At 42.2% G+C, this 24,804-nt stretch overlaps 1 protein-coding gene across 3 annotated transcripts in view; it reads right to left on the bottom strand.

The window, feature by feature from the left end:
- The window catches only part of ehbp1l1a (EH domain binding protein 1-like 1a), a 99,078-nt gene that overhangs the window by 22,542 nt on the left and 51,732 nt on the right, over positions 1-24,804 (bottom strand). The window contains exons 1-7 of one of the 3 annotated variants that reach the window (XM_072375856.1): positions 9,130-10,079; positions 8,986-9,034; positions 8,576-8,782; positions 5,710-8,304; positions 5,360-5,534; positions 4,337-4,503; positions 4,198-4,246 (exon numbers count right to left, since the gene is read on the bottom strand). In XM_072375856.1, the coding sequence (XP_072231957.1) occupies positions 4,198-4,246; positions 4,337-4,503; positions 5,360-5,534; positions 5,710-7,637 (2,319 nt within the window). In that variant the 5' untranslated portion in view covers positions 7,638-8,304; positions 8,576-8,782; positions 8,986-9,034; positions 9,130-10,079. Of the gene's footprint in view, positions 1-4,197; positions 4,247-4,336; positions 4,504-5,359; positions 5,535-5,709; positions 8,783-8,985; positions 9,035-9,129; positions 10,080-24,804 lie in introns of those variants that run through there. The other 2 variants (XM_072375855.1, XM_072375857.1) reach the window with 2 other exon arrangements.

The raw sequence follows: 24,804 nt of genomic DNA on the forward strand, positions 1-24,804 counted from the left end.
CCAGAGGTGGAGACAGGACAAGAGACACTCACAGATTCAGCTCAAAAACTCATCTAAATAGTCCTACAGTCACTAAAAATGCCAGTAAATACAATGCCATACACGCCAACTCACCTGAAATGGCTGCCTGGTTTCAAAAGGCTCACATGGGCCACATCCTCCACTTAAATACATTCTGGATTTCTTCCTTGCTTCTCCCAAGAGTCTATTTACCTTACCCCCTGCTGAGCCCCCAGCTACTATTGCTTATTCTAATCCAAATCCACTGACTGGCCCTTACTGCCTCATCTGACATATCCTTCACTACTTACCTCACACTCTGTCCACTTACACCCAACCCCCTCCCTGTTCTGCTTCTGCCCCCAACTCCACATACCTAAGCTTTTTTCTTTCATATGCTTCTACTACTAAGTCCTCCCAAGGAACAGTCAGCTCTATGAAATAGACTCTCATTCTACTACTATTACACAAGACTATATCAGGCCTTAGATTTGTAGAGACTATTTCCTGGGGAACAAGAAGCTTTCTTTCTAAATCTGTCTGCATTTCCCAATCACAAGCATCCTCTAAACTGCCTTGCTTCCTTATTGTCCAATTTCCCTCCGAAACAACCTGAATTACCACTCTCTTCACCTTCGACCCTCCTAAATTTACCTGCCTTTGTTTATCTTCAATACCTGCAGCTAAGCTTCTTAATACTTGGTTATGTTGCCACGTACACCAGCCTTACGACAGACTAACCTTACAGCCTGACAAAGTATGCCTTAGAGTTGCATACCTGAACATAACAAACATAGTGGGTCTCCATTTACCCAGAGTTTTAGGTTCTGGGGAGTTGGCAATACATTATGTGTTGCCCGTAAAAATCTAATACTCCTTTCCTCCATAATCCACAGCTCTTTCCAACTAACCTTTTTCTTCTCTACACCTTCCCAATTCAGCCACTGTCCCTGTTTAGCCTGAGCCACTGCCTTTGTACCCCTTAACATTTCCTCCTGTCTATGATCATGCTCAAGAACTAGCTTTCTCTTCTCCTTAGTACCTGCTCTACATTACACCGTTTGCCTGGGCCAAGCCTCCCTATCTGAACATTACCCAAAGTCTCTGTATGTCTAAGAGTTGTTTCTGCCTCCTGTGCTGACATTCTTGGATTCCATTTCCTCCCCATGGTTGGGTTTGGAACCACCTTACTAACTACCACATCTTTACTCCCAGCTAACATGAGCTCTGTCCTAACTTTATTACATTTAAACTCCTCTACTAGACGAGATACTGGGAGCTGGAGTATGCCTTTCCCATATAGTTCCACAGTACTTAAACATCTAGGAACACCTAGCCACTTCCAAATGTAAAAGCTAACTAATATTTCCATTTTTTCTGTAACAGGTAATGGAATTTCATACACTGACAGTGGCCACATCAACTGAGGAAACAATCCAAACTGCAGACACCACAGCTTCAACTTTCCTGGAAGCCCTGATCTATCTATTCTATCCAGTCCCTCAGCAACATCTTTCCGAAACTGCACTACCTGCTCTCCATCATTCATGTCTGCCTGGTACCACCTACCTAAACTCTTTACTGCCTTTTCTCTAATTTTTGGATTTTTTTTTCATCTATTACAAACTTTCTATCACTTTATTTCCCTCTACTTATTGAGATACTTCTAGACTTACTAGGTTTGATTTTCATCCAGCCCACTTTAGATTTTATTAAGTCTCTCAAGTATTCTCTTTATACATAGCACTGTTGTAGTCACCAATGTTATATCATCCATGTAGGCCCTAATTGGTGTAAGGCGCATGCCATCCTGACGTATCTCTCCACCTACAACCCACTTGGAAGCTCTAATAATTATCTCCATCACCGTTGTAAATGCTAATGGAGCAATCATACACCCTGCCATAATGCCTATTTCTAGCCTCTGCCAACCTGTTGTGAAACCTGCTGTACTTAGGCACAGTATAATATCCTGTAATTATGCTCTCACTAAGTTAACAACAACTACAGGCACTCTAAAATAATCAAATATTTTCCATATAAGGCTATGTGGCACTGAACCAAATGCATTAAATTCAGAATATTTTTTCTTAATCTTGGCTGTCTGAATCTGATGCCAAATCATGCTAGTGTGCTCTAAACACCCTGCAAAACCTGATATTCCTGCCTTGTGCACAGTAGCATCTATGAAGCTATTCCTTTCCAAATAACTAGCTAATCTCTATACACTAAAGAAAATCTTCCCCTCTACATTTAGGAGAGAGATCATCCGGAACTGACTCATGTAGAAGGATTCTTTCTCCTTTGGAATAAGGATGCCTCCTGCCCTACGTTATGCTCCAAGAATAAACTGTTTCTCCCAAACTTACTCTTAATTGCCTCCACAAAAACGTAAGGATATCAGGTGCACTTTTATAAAACTGGTAGGGGACTCCATTTGGCCCTGGGGGCGACAAAGCCTTTGCACACCTGACTACCTCCTCAACCTCCTTCCACCTAGGTGGAATCTTATGAGCTATCTCTCCTAATGGTGGCATGACAGGTGGAAGGCCTACTACTCTACACTGCTCAAGATCTGAATATGCATTTCTTAGATACTCTTCCACCTCTGACTTTGTTGCCTTAAGCTGCCCTCCCTTTTCCTGGTTAAACAACCCTTTAACAAACAACGGGTCCCTGTAAAACGCAGTCATTATATATTCTTTCTTCTTTCTCTTTTTTTCTAAGATATTCAGCCCTTTAGAGTATTGCTAGCCTGCTTCTCAATTCTTCCTGCAAAACATTAATTCCCTCCACCTCTTCCTCTGTAGCTCTTTTCCACTGCTTTCTTAAATTTCTTCTTTCCTTAACCAATTTAATTATATCAAATTATATATATATTATACATATATATATATTATATCTCCCATCTTCTCTAGCTTATCACTTGCATTTCCTCCTAACCTACTTAATATTATCGACAAATCTTTATTGACTGCCTCCCATTCTTTGTTGCTATTTGCCCTAGGCCTCTTAACTCTAGCTTTCTGCTCCATATTTCTCTCTCTAACTGGCCCATTCACCTCAGTATGCATCCCTTCTTAGCACCTCCTCCTCCACCTCCGTAGCTGTGTTATTGATATCCTTTGGACTGTGGTTTCTACGTGCCGCTGGACTTCAACCGACTTACGTGATTGACATTGTAAAAGGACTGATCGATGCGGCCACACTGCCCTTCTTTTGCCACACACCTTTCTTCCTTGATGCATTTTAAGGCCTCTAACTGATGTTACTTGATGCCAACCACAAGGACAACCCTGGAGATTATTTCCCTTTACTCTACCACTTTTATTTTCTCCAGCTATGATCTCTTTGCCCTGAGAATTATTCTGCTCAGCTCTAGCCCTAGAGAATAGGTTTGTGCCCCCTATCCTTCACATCTCCAAGTCATAGTCATGTTCGTTCCAGTGTCATTTGCCATGTAGTCTGCCTGTGAGTCACCTTCTGTCCCTGCTCTTGCTAACCCTAGGGGTATTCTCCTTAGTTTACTTGTAGTTTAGGTTGGTTGTAACCAAGCTGCTAGGCCTCACTACCGCTACCATGGATTGCTAGCCCATGGCAGCACCTTTGGGGTCTTTGCCTCCTGTCAGCTGTCTTTCCAATCAGTCACATGGTCTATCCCTTGTTGTCAGCTGCCCTATTCACAGCAGTCACTAACTGGGCTTGATTTGAATTCAAAGTAAACACAAGAAACTTGTGCTACAAAAAAAGTGTAAGCCATTTGTGTATTTTGTAATTCGTTTACTTATTAAAAATGGGGACTGCAGTTTATTAAAGTCTAACAAATAACAGTGAGCTCAAGTTTAGTGTAACTATACTAAAAACTGTTATATTTCTTCATATCATTATTATCTCCTTTAGTAACAACACCAATGTTGCAGTTTATACACAAGAAAGTGCACCTATGGAAAGATTTTATTTCAATTAGCTTTTAGCACTGCCAACAGTATGTACTGTATGTAATGTATGTATGCACTGAATGACTGATTGGTGTGAAGATGAGATAGATGTTAAATTTTGTCTTCTTTATACACACACCAGACCCTGCCACTGCATCATTGAAACAACAGTGTCCTCACATAAAAACGTCTAATTTAAAATCTATTTATCTAATAACATAATATAACAATAATACTTCTACTAATAATTGTTTACAACCGTTTTGTTGTTGTGCTTGATGTCAAATGGGTCCAGCATTTCATAATTTCTAGGGGAAAAAAATTTGAAAAACACAAGTGAATAATCACATAAACACTGAATGCTGTTAAAGTCATACTGCATGTCAACTATATCTTACATTTTTTCAGGATAGAAGTGATGTAAGATAGCACAGAATGCCAGGCCATTCCGCCAGGAAGTGCTGAAGTTGATGATCTTCACGCCCTTATAATCCTGTGTTATGTCCTGACACCACTCCAGTAGAGACTGACAAGATGTCACTAAGATGGGGCTGGCCAAAAAGCTCTAGAACATGTACGATATCAATTCAAACTATCAAGAGATACAGAGGTTGTAAGTTAGGACAGACCGTTATAAAAGTTTCATTGGATGTTTTTGTTGTTTGTCATAATTGAGACAGAAGAGTAATGAAGGGATAATACATGCAGCTCTTTTCAGACATGTGCTTTCTATTAATCTGAGAGCATCTGAGTTTCAGCTTCATTACCGAAAGTGAGCACCTGTTTCCACAAAGGTCACAACAGCAATCTAATTTGGACCTATTAGAATGCATGTATATCATCCATAATATGTTCTATTATGGATAATGCATTTTCTGCTTCTCAGTAAAATTCAATAAGTCCTATCATCAAATAAAAAAAAAAAATGACCGAGTTTTAGGTGAATTGTGTTTTTTGACGTTGTGTTACATACATATGCTCTTTTGTCAGCATTTTACACAACATGAGCATTCCTTTTAGTCTGATATTAATTGACTTGACAAGGCAGATGTGACGTTGTAGTCAGAAAATGTTATATCCAATCTTGCATGAATGGCAAATTACCCTCATTCCATGGCTCTGTGCCTCTACTGTTACAGTTATGTCTGGATAAAGAAACAATGACATAAATGTAAAAGTGACTTATGCTTTAATGACAGAATGTTGTCACTTTAAAAAATAGATTAAATCAGCTATGATTTTGTCATGTATGGATAAGGCAGATGAGAACAATTTGTAGGTCATGAATAAAACAACTGAGTTGCAAATTACTATTGGTGGGTTTCTCCATTTCAAGCTAATAAAACTGTCTTGTATGTGTTATACAAGACAGTTTCATTAGCTGTAATATACAAATACTGATAAGTGGGGGTTTTACTCACGTCTGGAGAGGCAGCCCCATCTGTTGGTCTTTTCTGAGGTGTTGATGGTTCATTGGTTTGGTGGACGGCTTCAACTTGTGATTTTGTGCCACTAAATGAAGAACTGCTCAAATGCTTCTTGCCACGTGGAACAAGTACTGGCTGACAGGAGCATTTTTCTCCTTCCTCTAATTGCCTATAAACACATACACACATTCACACAAATTGAAAGCAATTTCCTCAAAGCACCTATTGTTTATGATTTTTAACACTATGATGCTAATTAAACCAGATACACTGACATTCAAGTCTAAACTATGTCTGCACCCCCCCCCCCCTCCCTCTTTCAATATTTATACTTCTTATCTTACCTTTGATACCTCTGATACTCTGACCCAGTAGGTACAATGACAGACACAGAGCCAAAGTCGACCTCTTCATCCCCAACTTCCCTCCTTGCATTTATTTCAATGAGGTTACTGTTCTTTGTATGCTCTAAATGCAGCCAGTCATCTTGAGTTGATCCAACAGTGATAGCCAATGACCTAGTAACTATTGTGTCCAGGACCTTTATCATATCTTCCTGCTCAGACACTGCCCTTCCAACCTTCTCTGAGTCACTTTTAAGAAGGGGTTCATCTGTAAAGTTCCAGCCTTGAGTGATTTCATCCTGAGACCATTCAGTATCTTTAACATTGTGTGACTGAGTAGACACTTCTTGCATAACAGTTCTCACTTCTCTTTCCAACTGTAACAGTCCATCATCTAGATCTTGAATTGCAACAAAACTTCCTTTGGAGGTCATTCTTGAATCTCGTGATACAGACCCTTCTTTTGCTTTCTTGCATGTGACAGCTGTATCATCTGCATTTGTCAGAGACAATTCCATTACTTCAGGGAATAAACTGTCTACAGGAAGTGTTCTGTTTTGATCATTTGCTTTCACATGTTTTTTGGCACGAGGCAAAGGAACAGGATAGCTTGACAGCATATTTTCTAGGACTGTTTCAGGATTAGCTATGGTGTCTGACTTCAGTTTCTGGGCCTCTGCTTTTCTGCCAAAGTCATTTTGGAAAAAATCATGAAAATGTTTCTTTATTCTTTCTTTAGGTACAGCCAGGACGGAGGGTCTCCCTGTCTTTTCTGAAGTCTCACCATACTCTGCACTTTTTTCAGTGATAAATCTATTTCTCCTCAACTCTACACCACTTCTTTCTTCTGTACTTGTAGAAGATTGATCAGCTGGGGGAAGAGGAAGGTCTTCATTCTGTTCCACTGAAAACAATTCTTCTGCTGTGGAGGGAAAGAACAATAGACCACCGTGCCCTGTCAATCGTGACTCTTCCCCATGGCAAGCCTGAGATTCTCTCTCTGTTAATGAACAGTCATACGGGAGAGAGTCACTGAGATGTTTCCTCACACGAGGCCTTGGGACAGGATTAACTGTTTGTTTATTTCTTTCAACTGAGAAGTCAGAACTCCTTTCAAAAGGTTTGGGAAAAACAGCATCAGTTTTCAAAGTGGAATTTATTTGGGCTTTTAAATGTTCGTGGACATTAGTCATTGGAACAGATTTTTCTGCAATGTTGCAAATCAGTTGCTTATAAGGGGGTATTTTTTGTTGAGTTTCATGTGGTAAATCTTTATCTCTTCTTTTCACAGGTGATGGAGGATGGACAGTCTTAGATATTTGCAACAATTCACTTTCCCCTTTGTTTTTATGGTCTCCTGTGTCAGGTTTTACTTGACTGCAAACCTTTTCTTTATCATGACAATTCTGCGGTAGACAAAGAGTAACTGGACTGTCTCCTCCCTTTATGCTGCAGGATTGGACAAAGTCAGTGGTCGGTTGTGTACAAATCATCTCACATGTAGCCTCCTGCTTTATGTACTGAACTGAAATAATTTTGGGGAGTGGCTTAACAGACAAAACATCAAATTTTTGTTCATTTTCTGGTGTTAAGCTATCGTTTCTTCTGTGTGGTGATATTGGAACAAAGTATTTTTCCTGACCACACTCTTTCTGATAAGCTTTAACTTTTTTCTTTGGCTTTTTGCCTTGCTGAGAGCCAGCAAAGTCAGCTTGTGGTCCCTCTGGGCTACTCTTTTGATCATCTGGGAATTTGTCCAAGGGTATATTCAGTAGTTCTTTTCTATATTTACTGGCATCTGTAAGTGATTCATTTGATACAGGCTGAAGGGAAGTAGCAGATGTTTCTTCCAAGCTTGTTTGTTCACGGCTTAGGGAAAAGAGAGGACAAACTTCAGAATTGGCTGTTCTATCATACATTTGTACCATACATCCTATTTGCAATTAATATTCTGATTGATAAGAAAAAAATGCGATGTCAAAATCTGCTTTCAATATTCTGCCTTTCATGCACACCATCATTAAAGCACAAAGACAAACATAACCTTATTTTCTAATATCTTTGACCATTACAATATCCTGAGTAATACATATTTATAAAAAGCACAATCAAAAGGATGTTGTCAAAATGCCAAACACATGAAGTACACATCATGCAAACAAACAGTCTACCAACACTCACCCTTTGCCTTGCTGGGGAGAAGACAACACCATTCTAACGTCATTCTGTTGTACCTGTCTTGCTGGCAATGTTTTGAAGTGCAATGATGTTTCAACCAAATCTTGCCCTTTGAGCAATCTCTCCTTTGTAAGCTGTTGATCAAGAGAGGACTCTTGTTCCCTCATTTGCACTGACGGATCATCCATCAAGTCCCACATGTAAGACTCAACACTTGTTGGATAATCAATCTTAGGTTTGATATGAATGTCCTTAAATTTCCCTTCCACCTTCTGTATAGGAGTGGTTCTACCAGTAAAACGTGGGAAATGCTCATCTGAAAGAGTCATTGTACTGTCTTTTACGTCGACAGAAGAGTGATCAACTTCAGCTAAAGCAGAGCTAGACGGTCCAAGAATGGATGCTACTGTTTCATAACTGTGAGAAATGAATAGATACTGAGTCATGAACATGTATATAGTAACAGAAAGTGATACATTTAAAGATCATAAAATAAAATCTTAATGCAAATATCGTCCAGTTTGTTTTACTTCACTTCAAAATAAACTCTGCATTCAAAAATATAATGGGTTTAAAATATGATAAATTGGAATGTGACATATCACAAACTCCATTTAGTAAGAGCAATTATTAATCCATTGTATGTTATATGATACAAGTTGTAGTTTCAAACTGGTCTTAAACTTACCCTTTGTGAAAAACCTCAACAATAGTCTTTACTAATCCAGAGGTCTCTTCCTCCTTTGCTGATAAAGAGTATTCTGTTTCTTTTTCCGTTACTGTTCCCTCTACCTCCAAAACTTCCCAACCAAAGACTCCCACTGTCTCTGATGTGTCCAACGGTCTCTTCACTGTCTGGGCTTCTTCTGGTACTATCCTCTCTATTTGTGATTTGCTGAGAAACCAAATATAAAGGTTTTGAAAACAGGGATCCACAAAGCTCATGTGGCATTCAAAAAATTGAACGAAAGACTTCCTTCAGTAACATGCTTGAATTTACCATGCACTGTAAAGCTATTATTCATTTGTCCACACAGGCTATGTAAGTCAAGCACTAAACCACTTTCACAGCAAAGAACACTGGGCTTTTCCACTTACCCATTATTCAGATAAACATCTATACTTAGATTTGCAGCATCTTTGTCTTCTGTCATAAAAGTGAACATAAGCAAATATATTAAATTAAGAAAGACAAAGAAAGGTTTGTGAAAGGTTTCAATCATGACATAGTAAATGTCTCACCATATGCATTTTCTTTGCTTGGACTGCAAATGTATGATGAGGGAACTCCACAATTTCTTGTGTCTTTGATATTCAGCTGTGTGTGGGGTAGTTCTTGTAATGCATACTTTTCAGTCGAGGAAGGCATTTGAATAAGTATTGTAACCTCTTCTGTTGTGTTCAACTTGGCTTTAGGAGCAGGTGAATATACGTTGACCATATCTAGTGGTTTGGTCTCAATTTGTGCAGAAGGAAAACCATATACTGTGGTCCCATTTGGGCAGGATGTCACTAACTTTAGCATATCTCTCCTGTTGGAAACATGTAACTGCTCTTGTCCAGTAGGTGCCATAATTAGTTCTTCCCTCTGTTGAGGTTTCATCAGAATGGGTTTTGTTTCACTTACCCATTCAGTACTTGGGACCACAGTCAACGATGCAAATCCTTTGATATATGAGGCATTGGAGCAGCAAGGTACAAAATGTATCATATTGGCTTCCATCTTGGACTTGGGTAGGAGCGCAGGTGTGTATAAGTTGACTATGTCTAGTGGTTTGGTTGCAATTTGTGCAGATGGAAAACCATATACTTTGGTCTCTTTTGGGCAGGATGTCACTAACTTCAGCATATCTCTCGAGTTGGAGTGGTGGAGCTGCTCCTGTCCAGTGGGTGCCATAATCAGTTCTTCCCTCTGTTGAGGTTTCATCAGAATGGGTTTTGTTTCACTTACCCATTCAGTACTTGGGACCACAGTCAACGATACAAATCCTTTGATATATGAGGCATTGGAGCAGCAAGGTACAAAATGTATCATATTGGCTTCCATCTTGTACTTTGGTAGGGAAGCAGGTGTGTGTAAGTCTACCATGTCTTGTGGTCTGTTTACTATGTTCATAGAAGGAAAGCCAATTTTTTTTGTCTCTTTTGGGCAGGATGTCACTAACTTCAGCATATCCCTCGAGTTGAAGTGGTGCAGCTGCTCCTGTCCAGTGGGTGCCATAATCAGTTCTTCCCTCTGTTGAGGTTTCATCAGAATGGGTTTTGTTTCACTTACCCATTCAGTACTTGGGACCACAGTCAACGATACAAATCCTTTGATATATGAGGCATTGGAGCAGCAAGGTACAAAATGTATCATATTGGCTTCCATCTTGTACTTTGGTAGGGAAGCAGGTGTGTGTAAGTCTACCATGTCTTGTGGTCTGTTTACTATGTTCATAGAAGGAAAGCCAATTTTTTTTGTCTCTTTTGGGCAGGATGTCACTAACTTCAGCATATCCCTCGAGTTGAAGTGGTGCAGCTGCTCCTGTCCAGTGGGTGCCATAATCAGTTCTTCCCTCTGTTGAGGTTTCATCAGAATGGGTTTTGTTTCACTTACCCATTCAGTACTTGGGACCACAGTGAACGATGCAAATCCTTTGATATATGAGGCATTGGAGCAGCAAGGTACAAAATGTATCATATTGGCTTCCATCTTGTACTTTGGTAGGGAAGCAGGTGTGTGTAAGTCTACCATGTCTTGTGGTCTGTTTACTATGTTCATAGAAGGAAAGCCAATTTTTTTTGTCTCTTTTGGGCAGGATGTCACTAACTTCAGCATATCTCTCGAGTTGGAGTGGTGCAGCTGCTCCTGTCCAGTGGGTGCCATAATCAGTTCTTCCCTCTGTTGAGGTTTCATCAGAATGGGTTTTGTTTCACTTACCCATTCAGTACTTGGGACCACAGTCAACGATGCAAATCCTTTGATATATGAGGCATTGGAGCAGCAAGGTACAAAATGTATCATATTGGCTTCCATCTTGTACTTTGGTAGGGAAGCAGGTGTGTGTAAGTCTACCATGTCTTGTGGTCTGTTTACTATGTTCATAGAAGGAAAGCCAATTTTTTTTGTCTCTTTTGGGCAGGATGTCACTAACTTTAGCATATCTCTCCAGTTGGAGTGATGTAGCTGCTCCTGTCCAGTGGGTGCCACAATCAATTCTTGCCTCTGTTGAGGTTTCATCAGAATGGGTTTTGTTTCACTTACCCATTCAGTACTTGGGACCACAGTCAACGATGCAAATCCTTTGATATATGAGGCATTGGAGCAGCAAGGTACAAAATGTATCATATTGGCTTCCATCTTGTACTTTGGTAGGGAAGCAGGTGTGTGTAAGTCTACCATGTCTTGTGGTCTGTTTACTATGTTCATAGAAGGAAAGCCAATTTTTTTTGTCTCTTTTGGGCAGGATGTCACTAACTTCAGCATATCTCTCGAGTTGGAGTGGTGCAGCTGCTCCTGTCCAGTGGGTGCCATAATCAGTTCTTCCCTCTGTTGAGGTTTCATCAGAATGGGTTTTGTTTCACTTACCCATTCAGTACTTGGGACCACAGTCAACGATGCAAATCCTTTGATATATGAGGCATTGGGGCAGCAAGGTACAAAATGTATCATATTGGCTTCCATCTTGTACTTTGGTAGGGAAGCAGGTGTGTGTAAGTCTACCATGTCTTGTGGTCTGTTTACTATGTTCATAGAAGGAAAGCCAATTTTTTTTGTCTCTTTTGGGCAGGATGTCACTAACTTTAGCATATCTCTCCAGTTGGAGTGATGTAGCTGCTCCTGTCCAGTGGGTGCCACAATCAATTCTTGCCTCTGTTGAGGTTTCATCAGAATGGGTTTTGTTTCACTTACCCATTCAGTACTTGGGACCACAGTCAACGATGCAAATCCTTTGATATATGAGGCATTGGAGCAGCAAGGTACAAAATGTATCATATTGGCTTCCATCTTGTACTTTGGTAGGGAAGCAGGTGTGTATAAGTCTACCATGTCTTGTGGTCTGTTTACTATGTTCATAGAAGGAAAGCCAATTTTTTTTGTCTCTTTTGGGCAGGATGTCACTAACTTCAGCATATCTCTCCAGTTGGAGTGATGTAGCTGCTCCTGTCCAGTGGGTGCCACAATCAATTCTTGCCTCTGTTGAGGTTTCATCAGAATGGGTTTTGTTTCTTTTAGCCATTCAGTACTTGGGACTGGAGTCAACGATGCAAATCCTTCTATATGTGAGGCATTGGAGCAACAGGGTACAAAATGTATCATAATGGGTTCAATCTTGGACTTGGCTTGGGAAGTAGGTGTGTGTAAGTCTACCATGTCTTGTGGTCTGTTTACTATGTTCATAGAAGGAAAGCCAATTTTTTTTGTCTCTTTTGGGCAGGATGTCACTAACTTCAGCATATCTCTCGAGTTGGAGTGGTGCAGCTGCTCCTGTCCAGTGGGTGCCATAATTAGTTCTTCCCTCTGTTGAGGTTTCATCAGAATGGGTTTTGTTTCACTTACCCATTCAGTACTTGGGACCACAGTCAACGATGCAAATCCTTTGATATATGAGGCATTGGAGCAGCAAGGTACAAAATGTATCATATTGGCTTCCATCTTGTACTTTGGTAGGGAAGCAGGTGTGTGTAAGTCTACCATGTCTTGTGGTCTGTTTACTATGTTCATAGAAGGAAAGCCAATTTTTTTTGTCTCTTTTGGGCAGGATGTCACTAACTTTAGCATATCTCTCCAGTTGGAGTGATGTAGCTGCTCCTGTCCAGTGGGTGCCACAATCAATTCTTGCCTCTGTTGAGGTTTCATCAGAATGGGTTTTGTTTCACTTACCCATTCAGTACTTGGGACCACAGTCAACGATACAAATCCTTTGATATATGAGGCATTGGAGCAGCAAGGTACAAAATGTATCATATTGGCTTCCATCTTGTACTTTGGTAGGGAAGCAGGTGTGTGTAAGTCTACCATGTCTTGTGGTCTGTTTACTATGTTCATAGAAGGAAAGCCAATTTTTTTTGTCTCTTTTGGGCAGGATGTCACTAACTTCAGCATATCTCTCCAGTTGGAGTGATGTAGCTGCTCCTGTCCAGTGGGTGCCACAATCAATTCTTGCCTCTGTTGAGGTTTCATCAGAATGGGTTTTGTTTCTTTTAGCCATTCAGTACTTGGGACTGGAGTCAACGATGCAAATCCTTCTATATGTGAGGCATTGGAGCAACAAGGTACAAAATGTATCATAATGGGTTCAATCTTGGACTTGGCTTGGGAAGTGGGTGTGTATAAGTTGACTATGTCTAGTGGTTTGGTTGCAGTTTGTGCAGAAGGAAACCAATATACACTGGTCTCTTTTAGGCAGGATGTCACTAACTTCAGCGTATCTCTACCGTTGGAGTAATATCGCTGCTCTTGTCCAGTAGGTGACATAATCAATTCTTGACTCGTCTGTGGTTTCTTAAGGAAGGGTTTAGTTTCACGTAGCCATTCAGTGCATGGGACTGCAGTCAAGGATGCAAATCCTTTGATACATGAAGTACTGGAGCAGCAAGGTACAAAATGCATTATATTGGGCTCCATCATGGATTTGGGTTGAGGTGAGGTGGAGACTCCACTGATTCTGGAAGCCTTTGGGCAAGACGCCAAAGCTAAAATTTTCTTCAACTTTTTTCTTTTTTTAATTTGACTTTGTATCACGAAAACAGTCTTCTTTGACTGAATATCATACAAAGGGAGATGGTCAAAAAGCCATTGGAATTTTGACACCCTCTCAAAAGATGAAAATCCTGGAAAACTACATATTCTAGGGCAAAGAGGCACAAGACTTAGCATATTGTATTGGGAAACAGATGGGCAGCCTGGAATTATTGATGCTGTAGGACAAGTGGGTGCCAAAAGAAACATGTACCTTTGTTGGTCTATGTAATCTGGTGAGAAGTCAATGCTAGGCTCAATAGTCTTATGTGGCCTGTAGATCAATGAGCACAGGTCAGAAGCCCATCCGTCATTCTTGTGCCCTTTTACAGATGAAAATCCTGGTACAGTAGAAATTAGAGGGCATAAAGGAAGGAGGGTGACAACATTTGGCCTATAATACTCAAATTGCTTTTTACTTATTGTCCACTCTTTTGTACTATGTAATGATGGAGATCCTGGTATCTGTGACACTTTTGAACATGAACTTGAAAGACTCACCATACTTGTCAGGTCAACATTAATCACTCTGGATTCCTTTAAAGAGGGAAAGCCAGAGATGAGTGATTCTTCTGGACAAGTTTGCGTAAGAGAAACACTTCCTTTCACGTCTTTGTATACTATGTTATTCTCCAGTAGTAATACAGTCTCCCATTTAATTAATATCTCCCATAATGGCTGATGAATCGTTTTCCAGTCTTCGCTCTCAGCTTTCTGGACTGATGAAAAACCCGTAATTCTAGAGACAGCTGGGCAACATGGAAGGAGATTTATCATATTACAGCCATTATAATTTACTGTAGGTTCCAAAGCAGATGGGAAATCAGAGATAAAATCATGTTTTTGATAAATTGGGGCTATAGCTGTCATGGTCTTCATTTCATCATTGTGGGGTCTATCTTCAGTCATGACTGCCTTCATTTTTGGCTTAGTTACCGTGAAGGGTTTGTAAGGGTTTGGTGACATAGCCATGGTACCAAGCTCATTTTTTATTTTATTTTCCAAAAGTAATTCCTGATGACATAAACATGGTCGGTTATCATTTATAGATACTGAAACAGGTATCTTGGCTACATTTGAGAAAAATGGACCAATGTGGTCTGTTCTTAATCCATGAAAAATTAAACTGTTCGGCAGCACAGATGGGAACCATTGATTTCTAGCTTCCCTTGGACAAGATGGTTCCAGTAAAACCATTTCCTTTTTTAGTTTTCCATCCTCCTGTGATGCACACTGTAGTACTATCTCCTTCACCTTTAAATGTTTCTTCCAGATTATCTGTTGATGTATTGGCCAGTGTTTTTCTTCATTCAAAGGTAATTTGGATGACATCCCAGCAATGTTTGTCAGGTCAGAACAGGTTTCCAAGAAAGTGAATTGTCTGTTGTCAAATTCAGGCTTCACATAGTGAGACATATACTGTACACAAGCACAGGATACATTTTTATCTTCCATTTCTTCTACATATCCTTCTCGGAGAAGACCCCACTCAGTGGTTGTAATTTCATTAACCTCTGATTGTTTTTTCAAAGTACAATCACTGTTCAGAGAGGATACAATTGATTGTTTAGCTGTAATAGGTAACTCAGATGTGTCACTGATCACTTGGTATATGGGCAACAGGTCTTTGCCGTCATCATCAGTGTTTGACATCACTGTAGCACCAAATGATGGGTCCGTATCAATTACTTCTTTAAATAACTGAATATCCTTCTCTGGTGACATTTGGGTTTCCTCTGTTGTAACTCTTGACATATCCTCCCATAAGATGACTGTCTTTGAAGGACTGTTTTCTTTTTTCTTTTTTCTTTTCTTTGGCTTCTCCCATTGTATGGCTCTCTTTGTTGTATACTTTTGTAACTGTAGCTCTGCAATATTTCTTTGCGTTTTAGATGGGAGCTCAGCTGCATCAGTAACATACTGGCATGGTGGCAGTTGTAAAACCATGTTCTTATCTCTAAAAAGAAGATAAATACAACATTACAGTCACCATGTACTGCAGGACAATGTAAAATAAAACTCTGTAAATACAATATTCAAGCATTACCACAATGAACATTGTAACTCTACATATTTTCAATCACATAATTATGTGGTACAGTGTAACCATTATGACTTTACACACACTTCCTAGAAAAAGACGTTTTTCCTATGTTATTGCCTTACATCCTGGAAGTGTGTGTGGGTGGCTAAAAATGATTTAGTTGTAAAACAAACAAGGAAAGAAATAACCTCCCAAAGGCATTACTTGGCAGAGGCCCCTTTCTGCAGAAAGTGTAGCTGCACGTTTCTTGAGATGTCATATAGGTCATCTAGCCACGAGTATTTTTGCTCATTCCACAAGGCAAAACTGCTCCAACTTCTTCAAGCTGGATGGGTTCTGCTTGTGTTCTGCTCCCCTAATAATGAATTATGTCTGGACTGTATTTTCTATGGGGAGGAATTTTTCTCATAAAGGTAACAAGCATGTATTACATGATTTACAAATATATAAGATATACCCCAGCTTAAACCCATCTCGAACAATCCTGATATCCTGCAATACCAAAAACTGCTAAAATTCACTATATGGAACAACAAAGAATAAAGCATTTTGAACTTATAATCCAAAGTAGAACCGTTATATAATTTTTTTTAGAATATCAACAACTCAAGTCCATAATAAGTAAAAATGTTATCCTCAGCCAACTAGACCTACAACTTCATATTAAAAGAATTCTAAATCTTTGTACCCCAAAAATACTATAAAAATGCATAGCTTACTGACCAAGATAGATTAATCAATTTCCTTGAACCGACCTTGAAATGTGAGTAAGACTTATCCATCAGTTCAAATCAAAACTTCTGGTTGCAAATATGTTTAAACACTTTCAGAATTACTTGAAATCCAATTCTGCAAATTATACAATGCAAAATTCTTCCCATAACACATTATTCAGGACAAAGGATGTTGAGGTTTGTCTTACTCGAACATCTGCTCACATTGCACAGATAATAATACAACCAATGATAATGTGCATGATTTGTGCACCTATCCAGAAGTTCTGGCTTGAGATAAGTGAGAACTTTTCAACATGGCTCAAGTGTAATATTCCTCAATGCCCCACACTGTGGGTTTGTGCCGAGGGACGTCCCATTGTGTGATACAGTATATTGTGGATGTGAATTTAATTCTGTGATTAAATGGTGGGTTTGCAGGCCCATCAACAATTTTTTCCTTTCAGGGTGGGGGGTAGCTGATTGCCTGAGGATGCAGTGGCTCTTCAGATGCTGCCACTGCGGGCCCCGGACTTATTGAACCCTGAACTCGAGCCCTACTGCCCTGCGGCAGGTCCTGGGGAACAGGGGTGCCTACTATAGCTAGTTGAGTAGCTGGCTTTCCGGGGGTCCTATACATTCCCATACTCCTCTCTCCTCCAGCTCTTTTACACAACACACACCCATACAGGCAGGGTTTTGAGGGATGTACACGTTCTGTGGGGTGTGGAAGTTGGGGCCGTAGAAGTGGCCCACTTTGCTGATCTCTGCGGCAATCCGCTTTTCATTACAACATAGACATTGCTACATATCACACACTAAAACCACACGCAAGCACACTAGGCTTTGGGGGCGGGTGTGTTGAGTGGTATCTGGTGGACGGGGCTGTTGGGGTAGATTTATATCCTCCCTATGGCTCATTGCTAAGGAGGTGGGGCACGGTGGCAGCCAACTGCATTCACTATCGAGCACAATTAATTTAAGATTTATGCCACGCACATGCGCACACACACTCTGAGGAGTGGGCGGCTGTAGCTCAGGAGGAAGAGCAGTCGCCCACCAATCGGAAGGTCGGTGGTTCGACTCTGGCTTCCCCAGGATACATGTCGAAGCGTCCTTGGGCAAGACACTGAGCCAGGCCCGGGGGTGGGGCCCGGCAGCGAGCGCCTGGTGGCCGAAGGCGGAGGCCTTGGCGGTCTGATCCTTGGCTACTGAAGCTAGCTCTTGGGACGTGGAATGTCAACTCTCTGTTGGGGAAGGAGCCGGAGCTGGTGCGCGAGGCTGAGCGGTTCCGGCTAGATATAGTCGGACTCACCTCGACGCACGGCTTTGGCTCTGGAACCAGTCCTCTTGAGAGGGGTTGGACTCTCTTCCACTCTGGAGTTGCCCGTGGTGAGAGGCGCAGAGCAGGTGTGAGCATACTTATTGCCCCCCGGCTGTGTGCCAGTACATTGGGGTTTACCCCAGTGAACGGTAGCCTCCCTCCGCCTTCGGGTGGGGGGACGGGTCCTGACTGTTGTTTGTGCCTATGCGCCAAACAGCAGTTCAGAGTACCCACCCTTTTTGGAGTCTCTGGGGGAGGCACTGGAGAATGCTCCTACCGGAGACTCCCTCGTTCTGCTTCAATGCTCACGTGGGCAATGACAGTGAGACCTGGAGGGGTGTGATTGGGAGGAACGGCCCCCCCGATCTGAATCAGAGTGGTGTTATGTTGTTGGACTTCTGTGTCAGTCATGGATTGTCCATAACGAACACCATGTTCAAGCATAAGGGTGTCCATATGTGCACTTGGCACCAGGACACCCTTGGCCGCAGTTCGATGATCGACTTTGTGGTTGTATCATCGGACTTGCGGCCGTATGTCCTGGACACTCAGGTGAAGAGAGGGGCGGAGCTGTCATCTGATCACCACCTGGTGGTGAGTTGGCTCCGCTGGTGGGGGAGGATGCCGATCAGACCTGGCAGGCCCAAACGTATTGTGAGGGTCTGCTGGGAGCGTTTGTCAGAATCCCCCGTCAGGAGGAGTTTTAACTCCCACCTCCGGCCGAGCTTCAACCATATCCCGGGGGAGGTGGGGGACATTGAGGCCGAATGGGCCATGTTCTGTGACTCCATTGCCGAGGCGGCTGATTGAAGTTGTGGCCATAAGGTGGTCGGTGCCTGTCGTGGCGGCAACCCTCGAACCTGCTGGTGGACACCAGTGGTGAGGGAAGCCGTCAAGCTGAAGAAGGAGTCCTATTGGGCCTTTTTGGCCAGTGGGACCCTTGAAGCAGCTGATAGGTACCGGCAGGCCAGACGGGCTGTGGCTTCGGCGGTTGCTGAGGCAAAAACTCGGGCCTGGGAGGAGTTCGGTGAGACCATGTAGAACGATTTCTGGACAGCCTCGAAGAGATTCTGGTCCACCATCCGGCGTCTCGGGATGTTGTGAGTCGGTGGGGGGGGATACTTCGAGTCGGAGAGCTCGAAGACAGGGCCTCCCATTTCTGGGGCTGAGGTTGCCGAGGTGGTCAAAAAGCTCCTTGGTGGCAAGGCCCCGGGGTTGGATGAGGTCCGTCCTGAGTTTCTCAAGGCTCTGGATGTTGTAGGGCTGTCTTGGCTGACACGCCTCTGCAGCATCACGTGGACATCGGGGACAGTGCCTCTGGACTGGCAGATCGGGGTGGTGGTCCCCCTCTTTAAAAAGGGGGACCGGAGGGTGTGTTCCAACTATAGGGGTATCACACTCCTCAGCCTCCCTGGTAAGGTCTATTCGGGGGTACTGGGTCCCTCGTGGAGTCCTGTGGGGGGTGCTCCGGGAATATGGAGTGCCGGACCCCTTGATAGGGGCCGTTAAGTCTCTGTATGACCGGTTCCAGAGTTTGGTCTGCATTGCCGGCAGTAATTCGGATACGTTTCCGGTGAGAGTTGGACTACATCAGGGTTGCCCTTTGTCACCGATTCTGTTCCTAACTTTTATGGACAGAATTTCTAGGTGGAGCCAGGGCGTTGAGGGTGTCCGATTTGGCGACCTCAGAATCGGGTCTCTGCTTTTTGCAGATGATGTGGTTCTGTTAGCGTCCTCAGGCCGTGACCTTCAGCTCTCACTGGAGCGATTCGCAGCCGAGTGTGAAGCGACTGGGATGAGAATCAGCGCCTCCAAATCCGAGACTATGGTTCTCAGCCGGAAAAGGGTGGAATGCTCTCTCCGGGTCGGGAATGAGATCCTTCCCCAAGTGGAGGAGTTCAAGTATCTTGGGGTCTTGTTCACGAGTGAGGGACGAATGGAGCGTGAGATTGACGGGCGGATCAGTGCAGCGTCTGCAGTGTTGCGGGCTCTGCACCGACCCGTTGTTATGAAGAAGGAGCTGAGCCAGAAGGCGAAGCTCTCTATTTACTGGTCAATCTACGTTCCCATCCTCAACTATGGTCACGAGTTGTGGGTAGAGACTGAAAGAACAAGATCGCGAATACAAGCGGCCGAAATGGGTTTCCTCCGCAGGGTGTCTGGGATAGGGTGAGAAGCTCAGTCATCCGGGAGGGGCTCGGAGTAGAACCGCTGCTCCTCCGCATTGAGAGGAGTCAGATGAGGTGGCTCGGGCATCTGGTTAGGATGCCCCCTGGAGAGGTGTTCCGGGCACGTCCCACTGGGAGGAGACCCCGGGGAAGACCCAGGACACGTTGGAGAGACTATGTCTCTCGGCTGGCCTGGGAACGCCTCGGGGTCCCCCCGGAAGAGCTGGAGGAAGTGGCCGGGGACAGGGATGTCTGGGTTTCTCTGTTAAAGCTGCTGCCCCCGCGACCCGACCCCCAGATAAGCGGCAGATGATGGATGGATGGATGGATGGATGACACACTCATCTGGACACAACACATCTTTGTGGTATTAAAAAAGGCACACCAACGCCTTCACTTCCTCCGTGTGCTTCAACCCAATAAGCTCAGCACCAAGGTCATAGCTGCTTTTTACCACTCTGTGATTGAAAGTATCCTGACATACAGACTCACAGCGTGGTACGTTGCCTGTTCAGTGGCCAACAAGAAGGCCCTGTAGAGGGTCATACGGGCTGCTCAGAAAATCATTGGCAGCCCTCTCCCTTCCCTCGAGGACATAGCAGACTCACGATACCTGTCCAGAGCCTGGAACATTGTAAGACTCTCACCATCCAGGCCATCATCTGTTTGACCTCCTGCCCTCAGGTGATACAGGACAGTTTTATTTGTAGAGCACAATTCGTACACAAGGCAATTCAAAGTACTTTACAGCTTCAAAAAAATCACAAGAAGACAAATAAAATCATTCCAAAAACATAAAAAAAATTAATTAATGTGTTTAATTAATAAATTAAAATAAAAGCGAAGAGTGCAGATAAAATACTTTCAGCTGTCATATGCACAGCAAAATAGAACTGGATTTAAACATTGTCAGAGTTGAGGCCTGTCTCACATTTTCTGGAAGACTGCTCCAGATTTTAGCATAAAACTGAAACATAGCCTCACCTTATTTAGTCCTGACTCTGGGCTCCAGCAGGAGACCCCTCCCTGAGGTTCGCAGAGTCCGAGTTGGTTCATATGGCTCTAACGTCTCAGAGATGTACTTTGGCGCAAGACCATGAAGAGACTTGTACACGAGCAGAGCTGTTTTAAAGTCTATTCTCTGAGTGACAGGAAGCCAGTGCAGGGACTAATATGGTCATATTTCCTGGTTTTAGTCAGGACTCGAGTAGCATTCTGGATGTACTGCAGCTGTCTTAGAGAGCTCAGTGAGCAGGCTGTTAAAGTAGTCTAACCTGCTGGAGACAAATGCATGAATTAGTCTTTCTAAGTCTAGTTTAGACACTATTCCCTTGATTCTGGCAATGTTTTTAGATGGTAAAAAGCTGCTGATGTTATTGATTTAATGTGGCTGTTAAAGTTCAGGTCTGAGTCCAATATTACATCTAGATTTCTAACTTGATTATTAGATTTTAGAGAGAGAGAGTCTCAAGGTGACTGATAACACTGTCTCTTTGTTTCTGTTGGCCACTCACAATGATTTCAGTTTTGTCTGAGTTTAGCTGGAGAAAATTGTTTTGCATCCACACACTGATCTGTTCGATGCAGTGACACAATGCATCTACAGGCCCGTGTTCTCCTGCTGTCAATGACACATAGATCATCTGCATAGTCGTGGTAGGACACATTATAGCTGCGTATTAGCTGGCCTAATGGGAGCATGTACAGATTGAACAGTAGGGGTCCCAGGATGGACCCCTGGGGAACCCCACACGTCATAGCCATTTGGTCTGAGACACAGTTACCAATGTCAACAAAATATTTCCTGTCCTCGAGATAGGACTTGAACCAGTTTAAAGCACTACCAGAGATTCCCACCCAGTCTTCTAACCTCTGTAATAAGATTGCATGGTCAACTGTGTCAAAAGCAAAACTCGGGTCCAGCAGAACTAAGACTGAGATTTTGCCTGCGTCTGTGTTCAGGCAGAAATCGTTTGTCACCTTGATCAGAGCTGTCTCAATGCTGTGGTGGGGCCTAAAGCCTGATTGGAAAGTATCAAAAGCATTGTTAGGAGAAAGTCAGAAAGCTGTTGGTATACAGCTTTTTGTAGGACTTTGCCTAAGAACGACAGGTTTGATATGGGCTGGTAGTTGTTCAGTAGTGTGGCATCAAGATTGCTCTTCTTTAGAAGAGGCTTAAGGACAGCAGTTTTTAAGGCCTTTGGAGAAGTTCCAGTCTGGAGTGAGATGTTAACTAGATGAGTGAGGTGTGGTAACAAACTGTTCAACACAGACTTTAGAAATCTAGTGGGCAACTCATCAAGGCAGCATGTCAATGAACTCAGACTGCAGATGATCTCTTCCACTGTTTTGTCAGTGACAGGTGTGAAATGTGTCAGCTCTAGGTGTCTAGCTGGCTGCAGAGTAGTTATTTGTGTTGTGGAAATTATTGCATTTTTAATGTCTTGAACTTTGTCATTAAAGAACATTGCAAACTCATTACATTTAGATGTAGAAATGAGTTCTAATGAATCTGGAGGGTGTGTTAATTGTTTTACTTTAGCAAACAGGACACAAGAGTTATTACTGCAGTTTTTGATGATTTCAGAAAAAAAATAACTCTCCCTCATTCTACACAAAGTCTGGTTGAACACACTTTGACTTGCACCATTTCCGTTCGGCTCTTTGGCACTCCCTTTTCTATGCCATGACCGACTCTTTTCTTCTCCATGACGCCCTTTGCCTACTTTTAACCATTCTAACCTTGACAGGAGCAATGGTATCCAAAACATTTAAGAGACTTGATGTGTAAGAATTCAACAGATCATCAACATTAGAACACAGGGTGTTCTCAAACCTAATCATTTTCATAAACTGTGTCCCTGTTCTGTCATTTATGAGTCTTCCCCGAACAACTGCAGACCCAACTGCTGGCTTGGGTGTAACAGACAGGTTGAAGAAAACAGACTATGGAACAGCTTCTTCCCAAAAGCCATCCAAACATTTATTATTATTGTTTTTATTGTTATGTGTAATGTGTGGGAAGCTATTGCAATGTCGTTGTATCCTGTGTACAATAACAATAAAAAAAGGAAACTGAATTATGTTTTCATATTCTTGCTGTTGTTTGTCTTCCTGTCAGTGCTCCTGATAGTTCTCTGTCTGGTGTCCACACAGAGGTTTTGGATGTTTTCTATTAAGTCTCTACAGATGAAGCAGCTGATTGTCCAGTTTTGTCTTGCTTTTCTTATCGATTTATTTTTGTTCTTGTTAGTGTTTTCTATCTTTTGTATATCTGTCACCTTTCTCTTTTCTCTCCCCCATTTCTTTGTTCCCCCTATCAGGTTTGGCATTAATATATAATTTCAACAAAAATGAAAAAAAGAAATAGAAATAGAAAGAGAAATAAAAAGAAATCCATAAAGCCTCCCTTGGAAAAGCAAATGTGTTTGGCATAACACGGCATTCAGACCATCATTCTGCTTGCCATGATGCTGGACAGGACCGTGTAAAACGCATATCACTGATATGAACACATTTAGCCGATTTTAACTTCCCTCCACAGTCTTCCTGAACTTAAACAAGCTTCTTTATTTCCTGTCTTACTACATTATTGGACAAACTGATTAATCCAGGTGTGTCTGACCTCAGTAGTCCCAACAATGGTCAGATACACATGGATTACTCAGTTTGAATGACAAGACAGGAAATAAAGGAGCTGGTTTAAGTTCAAGATGTAGTGGAGCTGGGCATAAGCCTAATGTTTTAAGAACTGTGCTACCTGCTGTTTTTATTCACAGAACGAGGGAACACTCTGGACAGAAGCAGATGAAGTGCCTGCTGGAACAAGAAGTTCAGGAATCCAGGAAGAAGAGACACTGTGTGTGGAGGACAACACGCACAGTAAGGACAATGTTCCCTCCTGCCCATCTGCTGCCAAACAATTAGGGCCTCCTCATCACTGTTTGTGAGTTTGCTTGGACATACATTCACTGACAATGAGGCTGCAGTGCAAAACAAAACCACCCATGCCAGGGCTGAGGAGGAAGTGGACAACTACTGCAAATCCCTTGAACTGGTGGTGAGGCCACGAGTTCACCTTTTCTATCTCTGTCCAAGCTGTCAATAAGATACTTGTGTATCCCAGGGACAAGTGTGTCAGCAGAGAGAGTCTTCTCCACAGCAGGAGATGTTGTCACTGCAAAAAGAAGCACTCTCAAACCAGAACATGTCGATCACCTAGTGTTCTTACACAAGAACCTTGAAATTCAAAAATGCTGAAGAGTGAGCAGTTATTGTACGGTTTAGTCAAAAGATACATTTCCTCTGAAACTGATTGCAGGTGTAGGCTAGGCCTATGCAATTTATTTTGGGTTTACGACTTTGTTTATTAAGATTTATGTTTACATGTATGTTGTGGCTGTATGATGTGATTGCCACCCATGATTCTCAGGTTCTCAAGTGTCCTTGTCTTCAAGCAGCTAAAAATGTTTAATACAGCACACTTGCAAAGTAGAACAAGGAATTGTTTTCTTTTGAAAATTGAATATTTGCACTATTAAAAAGGTAGGCTCGGCCTATGCTATTTGTTTTGGTATACTACATGTGAAAGAATCGCCTAACACAGTATGGTTTTCTAATGAAAACTTTATTTTTTATATTATTTAAGCAATTATAGGCAGCACACTTTAAACATTGTAATTCACTACAGTAGAAAGATTGATGTTTAGTTTATTCAGGGATATCTAAAGTTCAAAACAATATGTATCTGACTTCTTGTAGTAAGTGATAATTGACAAAGAAAAATTGCGGGAGAAGAATCGTGATGCATTGCAGAATCAAATCGAATCGTTAAGCAGATAATTGGATCGAATCGTGAGGCAGGTACAGATGCACACCTCTATTGTATTCTACGTATATTTCTATTCTGTATTCATTTTTATTTTGTATAGCATTTTGATCCA

This window comes from Leuresthes tenuis, unplaced genomic scaffold, assembly GCF_036924035.1.
Source record: "Leuresthes tenuis unplaced genomic scaffold, fLeuTen1.0.hap1 SCAF_22, whole genome shotgun sequence".
NCBI classification, from domain to species: Eukaryota; Metazoa; Chordata; class Actinopteri; order Atheriniformes; family Atherinopsidae; genus Leuresthes; species Leuresthes tenuis.